Source organism: Oncorhynchus keta, chromosome 22, assembly GCF_023373465.1.
Source record: "Oncorhynchus keta strain PuntledgeMale-10-30-2019 chromosome 22, Oket_V2, whole genome shotgun sequence".
NCBI classification, from domain to species: domain Eukaryota; kingdom Metazoa; phylum Chordata; class Actinopteri; order Salmoniformes; family Salmonidae; genus Oncorhynchus; species Oncorhynchus keta.
Window position 1 is genome coordinate 24,458,320 of NC_068442.1, and position 18,283 is coordinate 24,476,602.

Sequence of the window (18,283 nt, forward strand, 5' to 3'; positions counted from 1 at the left end):
GAAGTATTGTTTATTCTTACCACTGCTTGCCTCACTGTAGTACTGGCTGATGTAGTTGTTCATGTCGTCTTGAACAACATGATCTGAAAGAAATAAGAAACTAAATACATGTGCACTCTTTCTCTAAATCAAATGAGTTAGATGTATGGTAGGTACCCTTATCTATTCCTGTGTTTGTTGTGTAAAGGTTTCCCAGCATGCATCAGTCAGATATGTCTGACCAGAATGATGAACTGTAACGGCACCAACCACCAAACATAAAAGCATGCTGCTGTAGTCCAGTGATGAGCTGCAGATTTTTTGTGTCCTACCCATTGTAGGTGATAGCAGTGGTTGTGAATGATTTAGACACATAGAATGCAGTCAGACTACGGTAGAATTAAGCAATAAGGCCCGAGAAGGTGCAGTATATATCTAACATACCACAGCTAAGGGCTGTTCTTATGTACCACTCAACGCGGAGTGGGTAGCCATGGTATATTGGCCATATACCACACCCCCTTGTGCCTTATTGCTTAACTATACCATGGCTTTCAGCCAATCAGCATCCATGACCCAAACTACCTGGTTTATAATGCTCATTATACCTGAATTACCAGAGAAGAGGTGAGCAGTGGTAAGGTGGAGGGTACCAGGGCCTGTGACTGGCTTGCCTGACCTGTCACAGTTTACCTCCCTCTAAGTGCCATCCCTGTTCCCTCCAGATAGTTATGGGTTATATTTGCTTCTTCTTCAAATATTTATTTTAAGACTGTCCCAAGAGGAAAGTCAATGCTTGGCCTAAAATGCAGCGGCAGAGACAATCACTCTGTGATTAATAACACATGAGCACTTAAAATACTGTAGTCTGACACACCGCCTCTCTGTGAAACCTCAGATATATAGCAGAGAGAGAAGCATGGTGATTTAGATCTTTACTTAAGGAATGGGCTCTGTATTTTGAGCTCTGAGAATACAGTACTGACAGTGCTTTGTCCCTCTACCTCCTGTAACTTATGATCTGTCACCCTTTGAAAGGTGTATGGCTCCTTGGAGTGTTTTAAATAAGTATGTTTTGACAATAGTTCAGTACCCCCATGCCATCATGCCAGTCACCCTGCCCTCTGTCTCCTGATACATGGAAATCAAACAGTAGGTTTACAGTATCAGATAGATGTTCTCCTCATTAGATCTAAGGCCGGGATTCAATCCGATCGCAGGTTATAGGCATTTCGGCTTTTAAAGGCAATGTTCCCACATTCGTGGAGTTTCCAGTCATGCTGCATATGTACATACATTTCCTTTAAAAGAAACAATGCCTTTAGCCTGCGATCTCATTGAATTCCAGATTAAGTTCGATGCCATAGTCTTCATACAAAAGTGGCTCATCATATTAAACCAATCTCTTGATGTATTGTTTACAGGTATATTTACACAGAGGATATTTTCCAAACAGCACTACTCATTCAAAACAGCACTCCAATAGCACTTAGGTCTCAGACTCAGAGGTCCCACACTGCTAGGCCTCTATCAGCCTGTTGTTCTAGCATAATTTCCAAGTCTTTTCCTGTAGTCTTTTCCTGTGCTAGCAAAACAGGACTGTTTTGCTAACACAGACTGGAATATGTTCTGGGATTCTTCCGACGGCATTGAGGATTACACCACATCAGTCACTGGCTTCATCAATAACTGCATTGATGACACTGTCCCAACAGTGACTGTACGTACATACCCCAACCAGAAGCCAGATTACAGGCAACATCCGCACTGATCTAAAGGCTAGAGCTGCCACTTTCAAGGAGCGGGACTCTAACCCATAATCTTATAAGAAATCAAACATTGCCCTCCGAGGAACCATCAAACAGGCAAAGCGTCAATACAGGACTAAGATCGAATTGTACTGCAACGGCTCAGACACTCGTCGGATGTGGCAGGGCTTGCAAACTTGCTGGCTTCGAGGCAAGTAACACTGAAACATGCATGAGAGCATCAGCTGTTCCGGACGACTGTGTGATCACACTCCGTAGCCGACGTGAGTAAGACCTTTAAACAGGTCAACATTCACAAGGCCACAGGGCCAGACGGATTACCAGGATGTGTACTCCGAGCATGCGCTGACCAACTGGCAAGTGTCTTCACTGACATTTTATTAACCTCTCCTTGTCTGAGTCTGTAATACCAACATGTTTCGAGCAGACCACAATAGTTCCTGTGCCCAAGAACACTAAGGTAACCTGCCTAAATGACTACCGACCCGTAGCACTCACATCTGTAGCCATGAAGTGCTTTGAAAGGCTGGTCATGGCCCACATCAACACCATTTTCCCAGGAACCCTAGACCCACTCCAATTTGCATACCGCCCCAACAGTTACACATATGATACAATCTCTATTGCACTCCACGCTGCCCTTTACCACCTGGAAAAACGGAACACATATGTGAGAATGCTATTCATTGGCTACAGCTTAGCATTCAACACCATAGTGCCCTCAAATCTCATCATTAAGCTAAGGACCCTGGGACTGAACACCTCCCTCTTCAACTGGATCCTGGACTTCCTGACGGGCCGCCCTCAGGTGGTAAGGGTAGGTAACAACACATCCACCACGCTGATCCTCAACACAAGGGCCCCTCAGGGGTGCATGCTCAATCCCCTCCTGTACTCCCTATTCACTCATGATTGCATGGCCAGGCAAGACTCCAACACCATCATTAAGTTTTCTGAAGACACAACAGTGATCACCAACAACAATGAGACAGCCTATAGCGAGGAGGTCAGAGACCTGGCTGTGTAGTGCCAGGACAGCAACCTCTCCGTCATCAAGTCAGGAAATTATTGTGGACAGGAAAGGAGGACAGAGCACGCCCCCATTCTCATCGACTAGGCTGTTGTGGAGATGAGAGCTTCAAGTTCCTTGGTGTCCACATCACCAACAAACTATCATGGTCCAAGTACACCAAGACAGTTGTGAAGAGGGCATGACAAAACCTATTGCCCCTCAGGAGACTGAAAAGATTTGGCATGGGTACTCAGATCCTCAAAAAGTTCTACAGCTGCACCATCAAGAGCATCCTGACTGGTTGCATCACTGCCTGGTATGGCAACTACTCGGCCTCCGACCGCAAGGCACTACAGAGGGTAGTGCGTATGGCCCAGTACATCACTGGGGGCAAGCTTCCTGCCATCCAAGATCTCTATACCAGGCGGTGTCAGAGGAAGGCCCTAAAAATCCAGCCACCCTACTCATAGACTGTTCTCTCTGCTACTGCACGGAAAGCTTCTACCCCCAAGCCATAAGACTCCTGAACAGCTAATCAAATGGCTACCCAGATTATTTGCATTGCCCCCCCGCCCCCTTTTACGCTGCTGCTATTTTTGAGTTTATTATCTATGCATAGTCACTTTAATAACTCTATCTACATGTACATAACATATTACCTCAATTACCTCGACTAACCGGTGCCCCCGCACATTGGCTCTGTTCCTGTAGCCCCTGTATATAGTCTCGCTATTGTTATTTTACTGTCGCTTTGTAAGTATTTGTTACTTTTATTTCTTATTTGTTACTTATCTATTTTTTACTTAACACGTATTTTTCTTAAAATTGCATTGTTGGTTAAGGGCTTGTAAGTACGCATTTCACTCTAAGGTCTACACTTGTTGTTCTCAGCACATGTGACAAATAAAGTTTGATTTGTCAATTATACCCTCCCTGGAATATGGTGAGGTCTGTTAGATGTTTATTTTTGGGGGGTTTCAAGGTGAACTGAGCACATATTTTCAACCACTCTGTAACAACTACATGACCCAAAGCACAGAGCACTCTCTTCATTCAACCACTTTGCATGGAAAATCTGATGTGACATGGCAAGAGCATCTATCTATTTCCCTGGCTTCAAGAGAGACCCTCTTTGGTTAGAAACCACAGCCAGTAGGCAATCCATAGAGAGAAAACAGTATCATAGGGTTCTATCTCCATAAGGCAATCTGCTGTGCTCTGAAGTAATACTACAGTAATTGGTGTGGATATAGGATCAGGGTGTGGTACCTCTATGACCCGCTGCCTCCCTGGCTTTAGCCTGGCTGCGCTGCTCGGGGCCCGTAGGGGCTAGGCCGTCCACCTCCTGAAAGATACTGCTCTGCTTGCCCCACACATGGTGAATCTGCATGGCAGCCTCTCGCTCTGCTACCAGGTCTAAATCCTGCTGAGCCAGATGGGCCCGCAGCTGCCTGATCTCAAACTGAGTGAGGGAGGGAGAGAGAGGGAGAGAGAGAAAGAGAGTGAGAGATGCATACAGTACATGTGTTATCCTTACACAGAAACACCTGAATAACCTTTAAGAGCTCTGGCTCTCATATCCATCCACCATGCTAAAGGCCACCCACTGTACTTAATCAAATAGCTACACACCTGGTCTCTTGCTTAACTGTGTTGGCTTTATTGACAAACCCAGGGTTGTGTCACACTGATCTTTGAACACATACATTACATATAGAGTGCAATCGGAAAGTATTCAGACCCCTTGACTTTTTCCACATTTTGTTACGTTACAACCTTATTCTAAAATGGATTAAATAAATTAAAATCCTCATCAATCTACACACAATAACCCAAAATGACGAAGCTAAAACAGGTTTTTAGAATTTATTGGTAATGTATAATAAAACAACAGAAATATCTTATTTACTTGAGTATTCAGAGGCTTTGCAATAAGAAATTGAGCTCAGGTGAATCCTGTTTCCATTGATCATCCTTGAGATGTTTCTACAACTTGATTGGAGTCCACCTGTGGTAAATTTAATTGATAGGACATGATTTGGAAAGGCAAATGCCTGTCTATGTAAGGTCCCACAGTTGACAGTGCATGTCAAAGCAAAAACTAAGCCATGAGGTAGAAGGAATTGTCCGTAGAGCTACGAGACAGGATTGTGTCGAGGCACAGATCTACGGAAGGGTACAAAAACATTTCTGCAGAATTGAAGGTTCTCAAGGACACAGTGGCATCCATCTTTCTTAAATGGAAGAAGTTTGGAACCAGCAAGACTCTTCCTCGAGCTGACTTCCCAGCCAAACTGAGCAATCGGTGGAGAAGGGCCTTGGTCAGGAAGGTGACCAAGAACCCGATGGTCCCTCTGACAGAGCTCCAGATTTCCTCTGTGGAGATGGGAGAACCTTCCAGAAGGACAATCATCTCTGCTGCACTCCACCAATCAGGCTTTTATGGTAGAGGGGCCAGACTGAAGCCACTCTTCAGTAAAAGGCACATGACAGCCCACTTGGTGTTTGCAGAAAAAAAAACTGGACTCTCAGAGATTGAATTCTTTGACCTGAATGCCAAGTGTCACGTCTGGAGGAAACCTATGGCTAAGCATGATAGCATGATAGTGGCAGCGTCATGCTGTGGGGATGTTTTTTCAGTGTCAGGGACTGGGAGACAGGATCGAGGGAAAGATGAACGGAGCAAAGTACAGCGAGATGCTTGATGAAAACCTGCTCCAGACTGCCCAGGACCTCAGACTGGGTCAAATGTTGACCTTCCGACAGCACAATGACTCTAAGCACAAATCCAAGACAACCCAGGAGTGGCTTCGGGGACAAGTCTCTGAATGTTCTTGAGTGGCCCAGCCAGAACCCGGACTTGAACCAGATCGAACATCTCTGGAGAGCCCTGAAAATAGATGATCAGCGACGCTCCACATCCAACCTAACCTGAGCTTGAGAGGATCTGCAGAGAAGAATGGGGGAAACTCCCCAAATACAGGTGTGCCAAGTTTGTAGCGTCATACCCAAGAAGACTCAATGCTGTAATAGCTGCCAAAGGTGCTTCAACAAAGTACTGAGTAAAGGGTCTGAATACTTAAGTAAATGTGATATTTCATTTTTATTTTTAAAAATACATTTGCTAAAATTTATACAAAACTGTTTTTGCTTTGTGATTATGGGGTATTGTGTGTAGATTGATGAGGGGGAAAAACAATGTAATCTATTTTAGAATAAGGCGGTAACTAACAAAATGTGGAAAAAGTCAAGGGGTCTGAATACTTTTCGAATGCACCGAATGCCCTCTTCAGTCAAGCTTTGCTATATTACATATGTGTACAAATGTGACTGGATCCTTTTTCTGAATGTAAACGCCAGGATGGGAATAACAGGAACGTTGTGATACATTGACTGTATACAGGACCTGATACTAGCTCCTCCTAAGGATACGTAATGTATTTATGTGTTCAAGGGTCAGTGTGACCCTACTCAGATTAAATGTTTGGTTATTCCGCACATAAATGTTTGGATTTGAATGTGTTTTGTTTTCTCAAATCTATACAAAAGGTATTGGAAATGAACGTCTTTTCATTCTTGGCAAGTTGCTGCCTTCTGCTGGTTGGAGATGTGTATGACAGGCAAGGTCAGTATGTAGGAGGTGTGTGAACATACTGCCTGCTCCTGACAGATCTGGGTAAGTCTCTCCAGCTGCTCCTCCCTGACAGCCTTGGCCTTCTCATACTGCTGGATCTCCATCTCCATCTCCACCTTCACCTGCAGCACGTAGGCTGGGACAGAACACAGGACAGACTGCTATGTAGGGGTAAAAACATTCACACTGATACAACTTTATTTTATATATCTGTAGTAGGCCCCATTTGATTTGAGGCTTTGAGGTAGCCTACGTTTGCTCCATTTGGTGGGTGTGGCAGAGTGTGGCTTGAAGCAATGACTGACGTATTTGAAAGGCAGCGGTGCATTTTGAACCCACAACCCAACCCCTCCCTAAATTATCAACTGGTCGTTCAGAAAGGTACCATTGCCGTTTAATTATACGTTACATTACACTTTATCGTACTGAACGCAGCCCTGGTGACTTTTCTACTGCAAAATAATTAAAATAAAATTATGGTGACACCCTTAAAATATACGCCCCTCCCCCCAAAAATATTTTGCCTAACAACATATTGCTCCATATTATCTGGATGGTGTGTTATTTAACAATAAGCAATATCACCTGTAGCCCAACTGATGCAGCATAGTGGCTATAAATACATAGGTTGAAGCATGGGGTTAACCGAATGTATTTGTGCTAATCATTAGCTGAACACAGAACCACCACAAGAGGGCGTAACATTCTTGTAAAATAATCCATTTAGAGTCAGTACAACGTGTGTAGCAGATTATGTATGTATTTGTCATTGTGTTGTAAAGCAAGTATTAATTGCAGTTTGTAATAAGCATGGCAAAAAATGCTCTGTAAAGCTCAGTAAAAAGCAGGTTGGGATGATGATGTCATCCATAGTGGTGGAGCTGCAAAAATATTGTTGCTGCATCTCTGCAACCTGACAGTAAAGGACGTGATACAGAGGAAACTGCACCCAATGCCTCCTCCACTCCATGTGGCTCTCCCAGCCTCACCGTCGATTATCCTCTTGATCCTCCAGATGCGCAGGGTGATGATGAGGCCAATGGCGTCCCAGGGGCTGCTGGGGCCATTGGCCACTGTTGAGGCCACCATGGGGGCCAGCGACAGCACTATGACTGCACCATCAAACACCTACACACACACACGCACATGCACACACAAGCATGCACACACACAGACAGGAACACACCACACACACAAACAAATAATATTAGTGTCACGTTCTGACCCTAGTTCTTGTGTTATTTCTTTGTTTTAGTTGGTCAGGACGTGAGTTGGGTGGGTATTCTATGTTTTGTGATTCTAGGTTGGGTTTCTTGTTTGGCCTGATATGGTTCTCAATCAGAGGCAGGTGTTAGTCATTGTCTCTGATTGGGAACCATATTTAGGTAGCCTGTTTTCTGTTGGGGTTTGTGGGTGGTTGTTTTCAGTCTTTGTGTGACTGCACTAGATAGAACTGTTTCGGTTGTCACTTTGTTGTTTTGTGTTTTTGAAGTGTTCAGTTTTCCATTAAAAAGATGAACACTAACCACGCTGCACTTTGGTCCTCTCTATCTCCAGACGACAACCATTACAGAACCACCCACCAAAAAAGGACCAAGCAGCGCGGTAACAGGCAGCGGCAGCAGGTGGGGCGCGGTAACAGGCAGTGGTAGCAGGAGCAGCGCAAGAAGGAGGAATGGACATTGGAGGACGAGTTGGACGGCAAAGGACCCTGGGCAGAGCCAGGGGAATATCGCCGCCCCAAAGCAGAGCTGGAGGCAGCAAAAGCATAGAGGCGGCATTATGAGAAGCAAACATGGCAGAGCGGCTGGAAGCCCGAGAGGCAGCCCCAAAAATGTATTGGGGGGGCACACAGGGAGTGTGGCGAAGCCAGGTAGGAGACCTGTGCCAACTTCCCGTGCTTACCGTAAGGAGCCGAGGATGGAATCAGAGCAGTCGGCAAAGTTGAGGTGTGAGTCTGAGAATGTTGACGAGTTATTGGACAAATTGGAGGAGAGTGAATGGAGGGGAGATTATGAGACATTCGGGGAGTTGTTGATAAAATTGGAGGAGAGTGAAGAGAGAGAGCTGTTGGTTTGGCGTAGTATGCACAGCATTCACCCTGAGGAGCGTGTTAGCTGTCTGATGCCACGTGTCAGTTCCTAATACTCATCCCGAGACGTGTTAAAGTTCCGGAACAATTGATGCCGGCTATACACACCAGGTCTCCAGAGTACCTTCACAACCCGGGGTGTTCTGTTCCTGCTCCCCGCACTCCTCCAGAGGTGCATGTTCCCAGTCCGGTACCACCTATTCCGGCACCACGCACCAGGCCTACTGTGCGCCTCCAGAGTCCAGTATGCCCTGTTCCTGCTCCCCGCACTCACCCTGAGGTGCGTGTCCACAGCCCGGTACCACCAGTGCCGGCACCACGCACCAGGCCTACAGTGTGCCTTGTCTATCCAGAGCTGCCAGAGTCTCCCGTCTTTCCTGAGCCTCCAGAGTCTCCCATCTGTCCTGAGCCGCCAGAGTCTCCCGTCTGTCCTGAGCCGCCAGAGCCGCCAGTCTGTCCTGAGCCGCCAGAGCCGCCAGCCAGCCAGGAGCTGCCAGAGCCCCCAGCCAGCCAGGAGCTGCCAGAGCCGCCAGCCAGCCAGGAGCTGCCAGAGCCGCCAGCCAGCCAGGAGCTGCCAGAGCCGTCAGCCAGCCAGGAGCTGCCAGAGCTGTCAGCCAGCCAGGAGCTGCCAGAGCCGCTAGTCAGCCGGAGGTGCCCTTCAGTCTGGAGCTGCCCCTCAGTCCGGAGCTGCCCCTCAGTCCGGAGCTGCCCCTCAGTCCGGAGCTGCCCCTCAGTCCTGAGCTGCCCCTCAGTCCTGAGCTACCTCTCAGTCCTGAGCTATCTCTCAGTCCTGAGCTACCTCTCAGGCCTGAGCTACCCCTCAGTCCTGAGCTACCTCTCAGGCCTGAGCTACCCCTCAGTCCTGAGCTACCTCTCAGTCCTGAGCTACCCCTCAGTCCTGAGCTACCCCTCAGTCCTGAGCTACCCCTCAGTCCTGAGCTACCCCTCAGTCCTGAGCTGCCCCTCAGTCCTGAGCTGCCCCTCAGTCCGGAGGAGTTTGTTCAGTCCAGAGGCGTCCTTCAGTCCAGAGGTGTCCCTCAGTCCTGTGGGCCAATTTATTAGGGTTCCCAGGCCATAGTCGCGGCGAGGGTCGCCGTTCCTAGGAGTCCACAGAAGCGGACTAAGACTATGGTGGAGTGGGGTCCACGTCCAGCGCCAGAGCCGCCACCGCGGACAGATGCCCACCCAGACCCTCCCCTATAGGTTCAGGTTTTGCGGCCGGAGTCCGCACCTTGGGGGGGTACTGTCACGTTCTGACCCTAGTTCTTGTGTTATTTCTTTGTTTTAGTTGGTCAGGACGTGAGTTGGGTGGGTAACCATTTTGAAAAGAAGGTCGACGACATCCGATCCTCGTTTGCTAAGTCAAACGACACCGCTGGTTCTGCTCACACTGCCCTACCCTGTGCTCTGACCTCTTTCTCCCCTCTCTCTCCAGATGAAATCTCGCGTCTTGTGACGGCCGGCCGCCCAACAACCTGCCCGCTCGACCCTATCCCCTCCTCTCTTCTCCAGACCATTTCCGGAGACCTTCTCCCTTACCTCACCTCGCTCATCAACTCATCCCTGACCGCTGGCTACGTCCCTTCCGTCTTCAAGAGAGCGAGAGTTGCACCCTTCTGAAAAAACCTACACTCGATCCCTCCGATGTCAACAACTACAGACCAGTATCCCTTCTTTCTTTTCTCTCCAAAACTCTTGAACGTGCCGTCCTTGGCCAGCTCTCCCGCTATCTCTCTCAGAATGACCTTCTTGATCCAAATCAGTCAGGTTTCAAGACTAGTCATTCAACTGAGACTGCTCTTCTCTGTATCACGGAGGCGCTCCGTACTGCTAAAGCTAACTCTCTCTCCTCTGCTCTCATCATTCTAGACCTATCGGCTGCCTTCGATACTGTGAACCATCAGATCCTCCTCTCCACCCTCTCCGAGTTGGGCATCTCCGGCGCGGCCCACGCTTGGATTGCGTCCTACCTGACAGGTCGCTCCTACCAGGTGGCGTGGCGAGAATCTGTCTCCTCACCACACGCTCTCACCACTGGTGTCCCCCAGGGCTCTGTTCTAGGCCCTCTCCTATTCTCGCTATACACCAAGTCACTTGGCTCTGTCATAACCTCACATGGTCTCTCCTATCATTGCTATGCAGACGACACACAATTAATCTTCTCCTTTCCCCCTTCTGATGACCAGGTGGCGAATCGCATCTCTGCATGTCTGGCAGACATATCAGTGTGGATGACGGATCACCACCTCAAGCTGAACCTCGGCAAGACGGAGCTGCTCTTCCTCCCGGGGAAGGACTGCCCGTTCCATGATCTCGCCATCACGGTTGACAACTCCATTGTGTCCTCCTCCCAGAGCGCTAAGAACCTTGGCGTGATCCTGGACAACACCCTGTCGTTCTCAACTAACATCAAGGCGGTGGCCCGTTCCTGTAGGTTCATGCTCTACAACATCCACAGAGTACGACCCTGCCTCACACAGGAAGCGGCGCAGGTCCTAATCCAGGCACTTGTCATCTCCCGTCTGGATTACTGCAACTCGCTGTTGGCTGGGCTCCCTGCCTGTGCCATTAAACCCCTACAACTCATCCAGAACGCTGCAGCCCGTCTGGTGTTCAACCTTCCCAAGTTCTCTCACGTCACCCCGCTCCTCCGCTCTCTCCACTGGCTTCCAGTTGAAGCTCGCATCCGCTACAAGACCATGGTGCTTGCCTACGGAGCTGTGAGGGGAACGGCACCTCAGTACCTCCAGGCTCTGATCAGGCCCTACACCCAAACAAGGGCACTGCGTTCATCCACCTCTGGCCTGCTCGCCTCCCTACCACTGAGGAAGTACAGTTCCCGCTCAGCCCAGTCAAAACTGTTCGCTGCTCTGGCTTCCCAATGGTGGAACACACTCCCTCACGACGCCAGGACAGTGGAGTCAATCACCACCTTCCGGAGACACCTGAAACCCCACCTCTTTAAGGAATACCTAGGATAGGATAAAGTAATCCTTCTCACCCCCCCCCCCCTTAAAAGATTTAGATGCACTATTGTAAAGTGGCTGTTCCACTGGATGTCATAAGGTGAATGCACCAATTTGTAAGTCGCTCTGGATAAGAGCGTCTGCTAAATGACTTAAATGTAATGTAAAATGTAATTCTATTTTTTGTGTTTCTAGGTTGGGTTTCTTGTTTGGCCTGATATGGTTCTCAATCAGAGGCAGGTGTTAGTAATTGAGAACCATATTTAGGTAGCCTGTTTTCTGTTGGGGTTTGTGGGTGGTTGTTTTCAGTCTTTGTGTGTCTGCACCAGATAGAACTGTTTCGGTTGTCACTTTTGTTGTTTTGTAATCTGAAGTGTTCAGTTTTTGATTATTATGAAATTAAGATGAACACTAACCACGCTGCGCTTTGGTCCTCTCCTTCTTCCACCCAAGACAACCGTTACAATTAGCAAGCAGACAATGGAGACATCCTTTTTTTTTTTAAATATGTGAATGAAAAAACATGAACATCTCCCAGTGTCAGTGAGTGTTCCAGTACAGTTCGTTCCTCCAGGTCTGTGGGTGGTTTCCAGGCTGAGGTCTGACATTGGGAGAATGACATTGCAGTGGAAGTGGTGGGGTGTTCAGAGCCCCACCTCAGGACTAATGGCCCTCCAGGGAGCTTACCTCCACTTTGTTCTCAATGTAATCCCAGATCCCCAGCACCACAATCCTGAACACCGTCTGAGAGAGGGAGGGAAAGAAAGAGGGGGAGGGAGAGGTAGGGAAAACAGGGAGATGGAGAGAACCATAGCGATATAATTCATTTAATCCTTTAGATGTAAACATCCCCCTAAAAACATTAATGTTTCAGAAAAAGTTCATTGCAGTTGTGATTCAGTTTTCTTTCATCTATCCACAGGTAATTCATCAATGACATTATATGAATCCAGTTCACTACCACAGCGGTCAGATTTCATCCAAACCATTAGAGATGCACACAGCACCCTGCACTAACTAGAGCTGACTCAGCAGGGGCTGCAGAAAGCTACTGCACTACTCTCCTTTCTTTTCCTCGATTTTTCCATGTTTCTCTTCTTTTCACAGATTCAGGGTTTCACCTGAGATGAAGCTGCCCTGCCACATCCAATAGTTACATGAATCACTAAAGGTTAGCTTTCATTGATAACTAAAACACATCTCTCGACCAAATGGAGCAGCAGACTGATGAACAGAGAATAACTAAGATAAGTGCTGCTATGTCTGAGGAAACGGTAATCAATACGATTTACCTGAGTCTCTAATGTTAGTTCAAATCTACGGTGCAGCGGAAAAGCTCTATCTGCATTTGACATAAAGTGATTGTGTTGAGGATTGACACAATATATCAAGAGGAACCAACACTCATAGCAAGACGTGAAGTGCAAATTGTATTGGAATGGGTGAAAGAGAGGAGGCTGTAATGCAGTGAACAAACATGAGGAGCAAAAGAAATAGCTACTGTTCTTACATTTGACTGATTTTTCTCCTGTCCATTGGCAAAATGTGTAGAATTACTGGAAGTTAGCTGTTTTTCCCTTTTTGTTTCTTTAATGAATAAATTACTTGCTTAGACCTTGCTGGATCTCACGAAACCCTAATAAGTCAATAATGTGTTGATGGGGGAAAGGGCAGGCGTTAATAGGGTGTTGTAATCAGGATACACCACTGCACCTCTCTAGCTCACCTTTGTCTCATACTGCACACTATAGCATTAAATCAACCCTTGGCTGCATCAGCTGTAAGTGAGCCTGCGGCCACAGTGGGGGAGAGAGAAGGGAGAGGGGCTCACCTCAGTGAAGAACACAGACAGAATGACCAGGCTGATCCAGTGGGGGAGAGAGAAGGGAGAGGGGCTCACCTCAGTGAAGAACACAGACAGAATGACCAGGCTGATCCAGTGGGGGAGAGAGAAGGGAGAGGGGCTCACCTCAGTGAAGAACACAGACAGAATGACCAGGCTGATCCAGTGGGGGAGAGAGAAGGGAGAGGGGCTCACCTCAGTGAAGAACACAGACAGAATGACCAGGCTGATCCAGTGGGGGAGAGAGAAGGGAGAGGGGCTCACCTCAGTGAAGAACACAGACAGAATGACCAGGCTGATCCAGTGGGGGAGAGAGAAGGGAGAGGGGCTCACCTCAGTGAAGAACACATACAGAATGACCAGGCTGATCCAGTGGGGGAGAGAGAATGGAGAGGGGCTCACCTCAGTGAAGAACACAGACAGAATGACCAGGCTGATCCAGTGGGGGAGAGAGAAGGGAGAGGGGCTCACCTCAGTGAAGAACACAGACAGAATGACCAGGCTGATCCAGTGGGGGAGAGAGAAGGGAGAGGGGCTCACCTCAGTGAAGAACACAGACAGAATGACCAGGCTGATCCAGTGGATAATGCTGGCAAACAGCAACGCGTTGTTAACTATGAAGACAGCACAGAATAGACAACATTTAGAGATTCATTTAGAGGTTCAGATACTTTGTTAAATACTGGAGACGGACACACAATCACAGACATACAGGCAAGGACACATACATTCACACTCACGCGCATATGCACAGGTTTGTCTGAATGCCTGTCTATTCACCCGCCTAATTGTGGCCAGCATCATACTGCATTTGGCTGTCAACTACAGCATTCCTCTTCCTCTTCACATGCCACCTCCCTTCCCATCTGCCTTTGTTTGCTGTGTTTACTGATCTGTCCATCAGTCCATTCATTTTCCTCCATCCCTCCCTCTCTCCGTACATTCACCCAGCAGACAGACAACCTTAATCACCCCATTCATTTATCCTTCCCTCCCAACTATCCCGTCTCTTAAATCTGCCTCCAGGGACTTGTAAAGACTTGAATGCATTAAAATACATCCACATTGACATGATGGAGGCCCTACAGTATCATCCTTCATAGAGCTTGTGACACCATAGAGGTGATGACTCCTGACCTTATCCCCATGATAGATGAGGGCACCTCCCTCCCTAGAGCCAGAGGATGCAGATGAGGTCATCTCCATGTGAGATGGGTCACAGTGGCATTAGACCACCTGACACTGTGCTTACTAATGAGGCTGATATCATAGAGAGGAGAGATCACAGCCCCAGGTCCTGGACCTGTCATTGCATTATACTGTATTTATAGAGAGGAGGGATCACAGCCCCAGGTCCTGGACCTGTCACTGCATTATACTGTTTTTATAGAGAGGAGAGATCACAGCCCCAGGTCCTGGACCTGTCACTGCCACTGCATTATCAAACATTATATTATCTACATCCATAACAGCAGATGTGCATTATTGTACAGTATATTCCAACATACTATACCACAGCTGTTTTGTATGTTTTAACTTCAATAGGGGTCAAATCACATTTTGTGTATCTTCCATCACAATCTTTGTGACAGTTTAAGTTGCAGAAGTCTATCACAAGTTAGCCCTTTTAAATTGTCATTGCATGAAAACAAGTCCAGAAGATCCATGTTCTAATACAGAGACAGTTCCAGGGTCACTCACACTGCAGGAGCTTGGTGTCGATGAGCAGCTCCAGACACAGCAGCACCACCACCAGGATGACACAGGCCACCACGAAACAGTTAAAGCCAGCGCTCAGCAGACACACCTGCCACGGGGCTGCCCTCCGCCCACAGCACGGCTTCAGCCAGTTAGACCTGACACCAGAGAGACAGAGAGGAGGGGGTGGAATGCAGAGACAAAGGAGAATGTCATTAAATGCAAATCAGAGAAGGACATGTATTCAAATGTATTAGTTCTCTTTCAAACCTCTATGTCAGGTGCCGCCAACAGGCGGCCCGTGGGCCAAAACCGGCTTGCAAGTGATTTTCTTTGCTCCCTCAAAGTTTTTTGTTTAAAAAATGACTTATTAGGTTAAAAAAAAACGTTTTTTTTTTTTTTTTTTTTGTCAGGAATTCAGCAAAAAAATTGTTTAATTTAGGAAGTCTGTTCCCAAGTGTTCCCACTCATTAAAAAAAGACATCTGTGATCATGCCTCAACGTAATCAAGATATGAAATTATTTCTAGTTTCAAATGCAATCTCTTATTGGGCTTTGTTGTAGTCAATTTGCAGTGTTCAAATTATAATTATGTTCTGCCCTTCTGACCATCTGCTTCGACATGATTTAAATATTGAAAAAAAACTGTCTACAGACAGAAACAACATGACACAGTCCTATGGGGCAGAGACTTACAAGCATTACAAACACTGGGTGTGGATATGGTGGGAACATGTGGGTCTGAGCACCTGTGACTTCATTAATATACGTGGAAATGTTTGTCAATGTTAAGTGGACTATTGTTTTTGTCTATGTATGTTTTTTTTAAACAAACATTACAAAAAAAAGAATCGGCCAGAGGCTGAATCTAGTTGCCTACCTCTGCTCTATGACAGACAGTACAGTACAGAGTCGTTGAGAAGTGCTTTATACTTGGTGTTATACTCTGAGACACCATAGGACACAGTTCCAATCAGGCACAAATACCACAATATTACACATCCACACACACATACTACTGATTTGTGACAATGTTTGTTTAAAGTTTAATCTAACCTCAAACAACAGTGTGAAGAATTAGTGCTCTAGAATCACACAGCGCTTGTGTTTGCCTTGTGGCACCACTCACCACATGGCCATATTTACTCAGCTTCACAAAAACAAGATGTATTTGGCAGTTTTGAGAGCTGAGCAGTATGTTGAAGCCATAGAACTCAAACTTTTTATGATCTCTTTAATTAGAGATATAAAGATATTTCCAAACCAGATCTCTGTGCTCAGTGTGCCTCATCCCTCAGGGAGCAGACTGTTGTGTTGTGTTCCAGCCACCTTCATGCTGGCTGTGTGACCTCATCTTGTGGCTCTCAGAGGGCTTCAGTGGGGCTGTATCCACACCATCTGGAGGCCACAGACCTCCTCCTCATCTCTCCTCATTCACAGCCAAAAATATGATTGCCTCCAGGATGATGATGGCTTCATCTGATTTCAATGACAATATTCCTTCACTACTGGGTTTTTCTTTTTCTCTCTCTTCTGACAGGGATGGAGTAGGTGGTAACAGGGTGTGGGTCGGATCCGTAATATAACCTTTACATCTCATGACCCCTATGTCAGTCATTCATGCACACTGCCATCCATTCCCCAGTGATCTGACGGTAGGTTCCAGTGATCCCCCCCTCCCTCTAAAATCTAAACGGCCATGCTTTTCCATCAGTGTGCAGATAAGAGTGGCATTTCCCAGGTGAGTTAGGCCTTTGTCTGGATACATTGTGTCTACCTTAAATCCATCCTCTCCTCTGGGTCCCTCCTACCAGACGCTAGGCCGGAGACAGGCTCCCAGAGATTTATGGTCAATAAATAATGGCAGATCTGTGCGAGGCAGACAGGGCTTTCCCTCCCTGTCACTACTCTGTATTTTACACAGACAAAACTACTCTGATATTTCTAGTGAGAGAGCTTCTTAGGGGCAGACAGTGAAAGATGCATGTCCTCTGAAAAACAGCACTTTGTCATTGTCACCTGTCTCCGAGTGAAGAAATCCCATTGCCAATGTCCGTCTTTTAGCACAAGAGAAGAAGAAAGATTCTACTTCCAGGCTTCAGGACAGAACAGACAAACAGACAGAGAGGCAGTTATTTTTGAAGGCACTGGGGCTGTGCAGAGAGGGGTAGAGAGAGAAAAGAGAGAGGGGGGAAGGGGAGCCAGAGCAAGAGAGTGTTAGAGGCCCAGTGAGATGAGCCAGTTTGCGGTTACAGCTGGACCTCCGGTGGAGGACTGGATATCCTGTCCACCTGGTGCCAAGATCAGCAGAGGGGCTGGGGGCTGGAGCAGGGCCATGCTGTGTCAATGAGCACTCCCAGGGGCTAACTGGCACACGCTGCTACCCACTGCACCACTGCCTGTCCCTCTGATCCAAGCCATGCCAACAGATTAGGAGCTCAACACTGGAGGTAACAGGGAATTAGAGGAGGCTTCTATGTGATAGCAGAAAATACATTCATTGGCCAGTAGGGACAGTATCCCACGTTACATGTGTGACTCAATGCTGCAAGACTGTTTTGAGAATACTGATTGAAATATGTTTCAATCAGGACCCATCCATCACATATTGAGGAATATACATTGTCAGTCACAGGTATCAGTAGGAAATGTGTTGATGATGTTGTACCCACAATAACAATACAGACATTATGTACCCCAACCAAAAACCCTAGATGAACGGAGAACACCTATGTGAGAATGTTGTTCATTGACGACAGTTCAGCATTTAACACTATTGTTCCCTTCAAGCCTGACAACAAGCTCAGAGCCCTGGGTCTGGACACCAATTTCTGCAACTGGATTCTGGACTTCCTGATGGGCAGACCACAGGCTTTGAGGATTGGCAACAACAACTCCTCCACACTGACTCTTAACACAGGGGACCCTCAGGGGTGTGTCCTCAGCCCTCTGCTGAACTCCCTGTTCACCTACGACTGTGTTCCTTTGCACAACCCTCCATCAACTCCATCATCAAGTTTGCTGACAACATAATGGTTGTAGGACTGATAACCAACAAGGACAAGTCAGCCTATAGGGAGGAGGTAAGTGAACTGGCAATGTAGTGCCAGGACAACAACCTCTTCCTCAACATCAGCAAAATAAAGGAGTTGATTGTTGACTACTGGAAGTAGAGGAGGAAACACACCCCGATCCACATCAACTGGACTGCAGTAGAGAGAGTCACATCACCGAGGACTTTTCATGGACCAACAACACCACCACTCTCGTCAAGAGGGTGCAACAGCGTC

The 18,283-nt window shown here is 47.2% G+C and overlaps 1 protein-coding gene across 1 annotated transcript in view; it reads right to left on the reverse strand.

Annotated features, from left to right (window-relative positions):
* LOC118401221 (transmembrane protein 266-like) overlaps positions 1 to 18,283 on the reverse strand; it is a 68,492-nt gene that overhangs the window by 714 nt on the left and 49,495 nt on the right. Inside the window, exons 4-10 of the mRNA XM_035798545.2 lie at positions 14,997 to 15,151; positions 13,836 to 13,909; positions 12,140 to 12,196; positions 7,384 to 7,522; positions 6,415 to 6,530; positions 4,030 to 4,222; positions 21 to 83 (exon numbers count right to left, since the gene is read on the reverse strand). Coding sequence (XP_035654438.1) covers positions 21 to 83; positions 4,030 to 4,222; positions 6,415 to 6,530; positions 7,384 to 7,522; positions 12,140 to 12,196; positions 13,836 to 13,909; positions 14,997 to 15,151 — 797 coding nt within the window. The remainder of the gene's footprint in view (positions 1 to 20; positions 84 to 4,029; positions 4,223 to 6,414; positions 6,531 to 7,383; positions 7,523 to 12,139; positions 12,197 to 13,835; positions 13,910 to 14,996; positions 15,152 to 18,283) is intronic.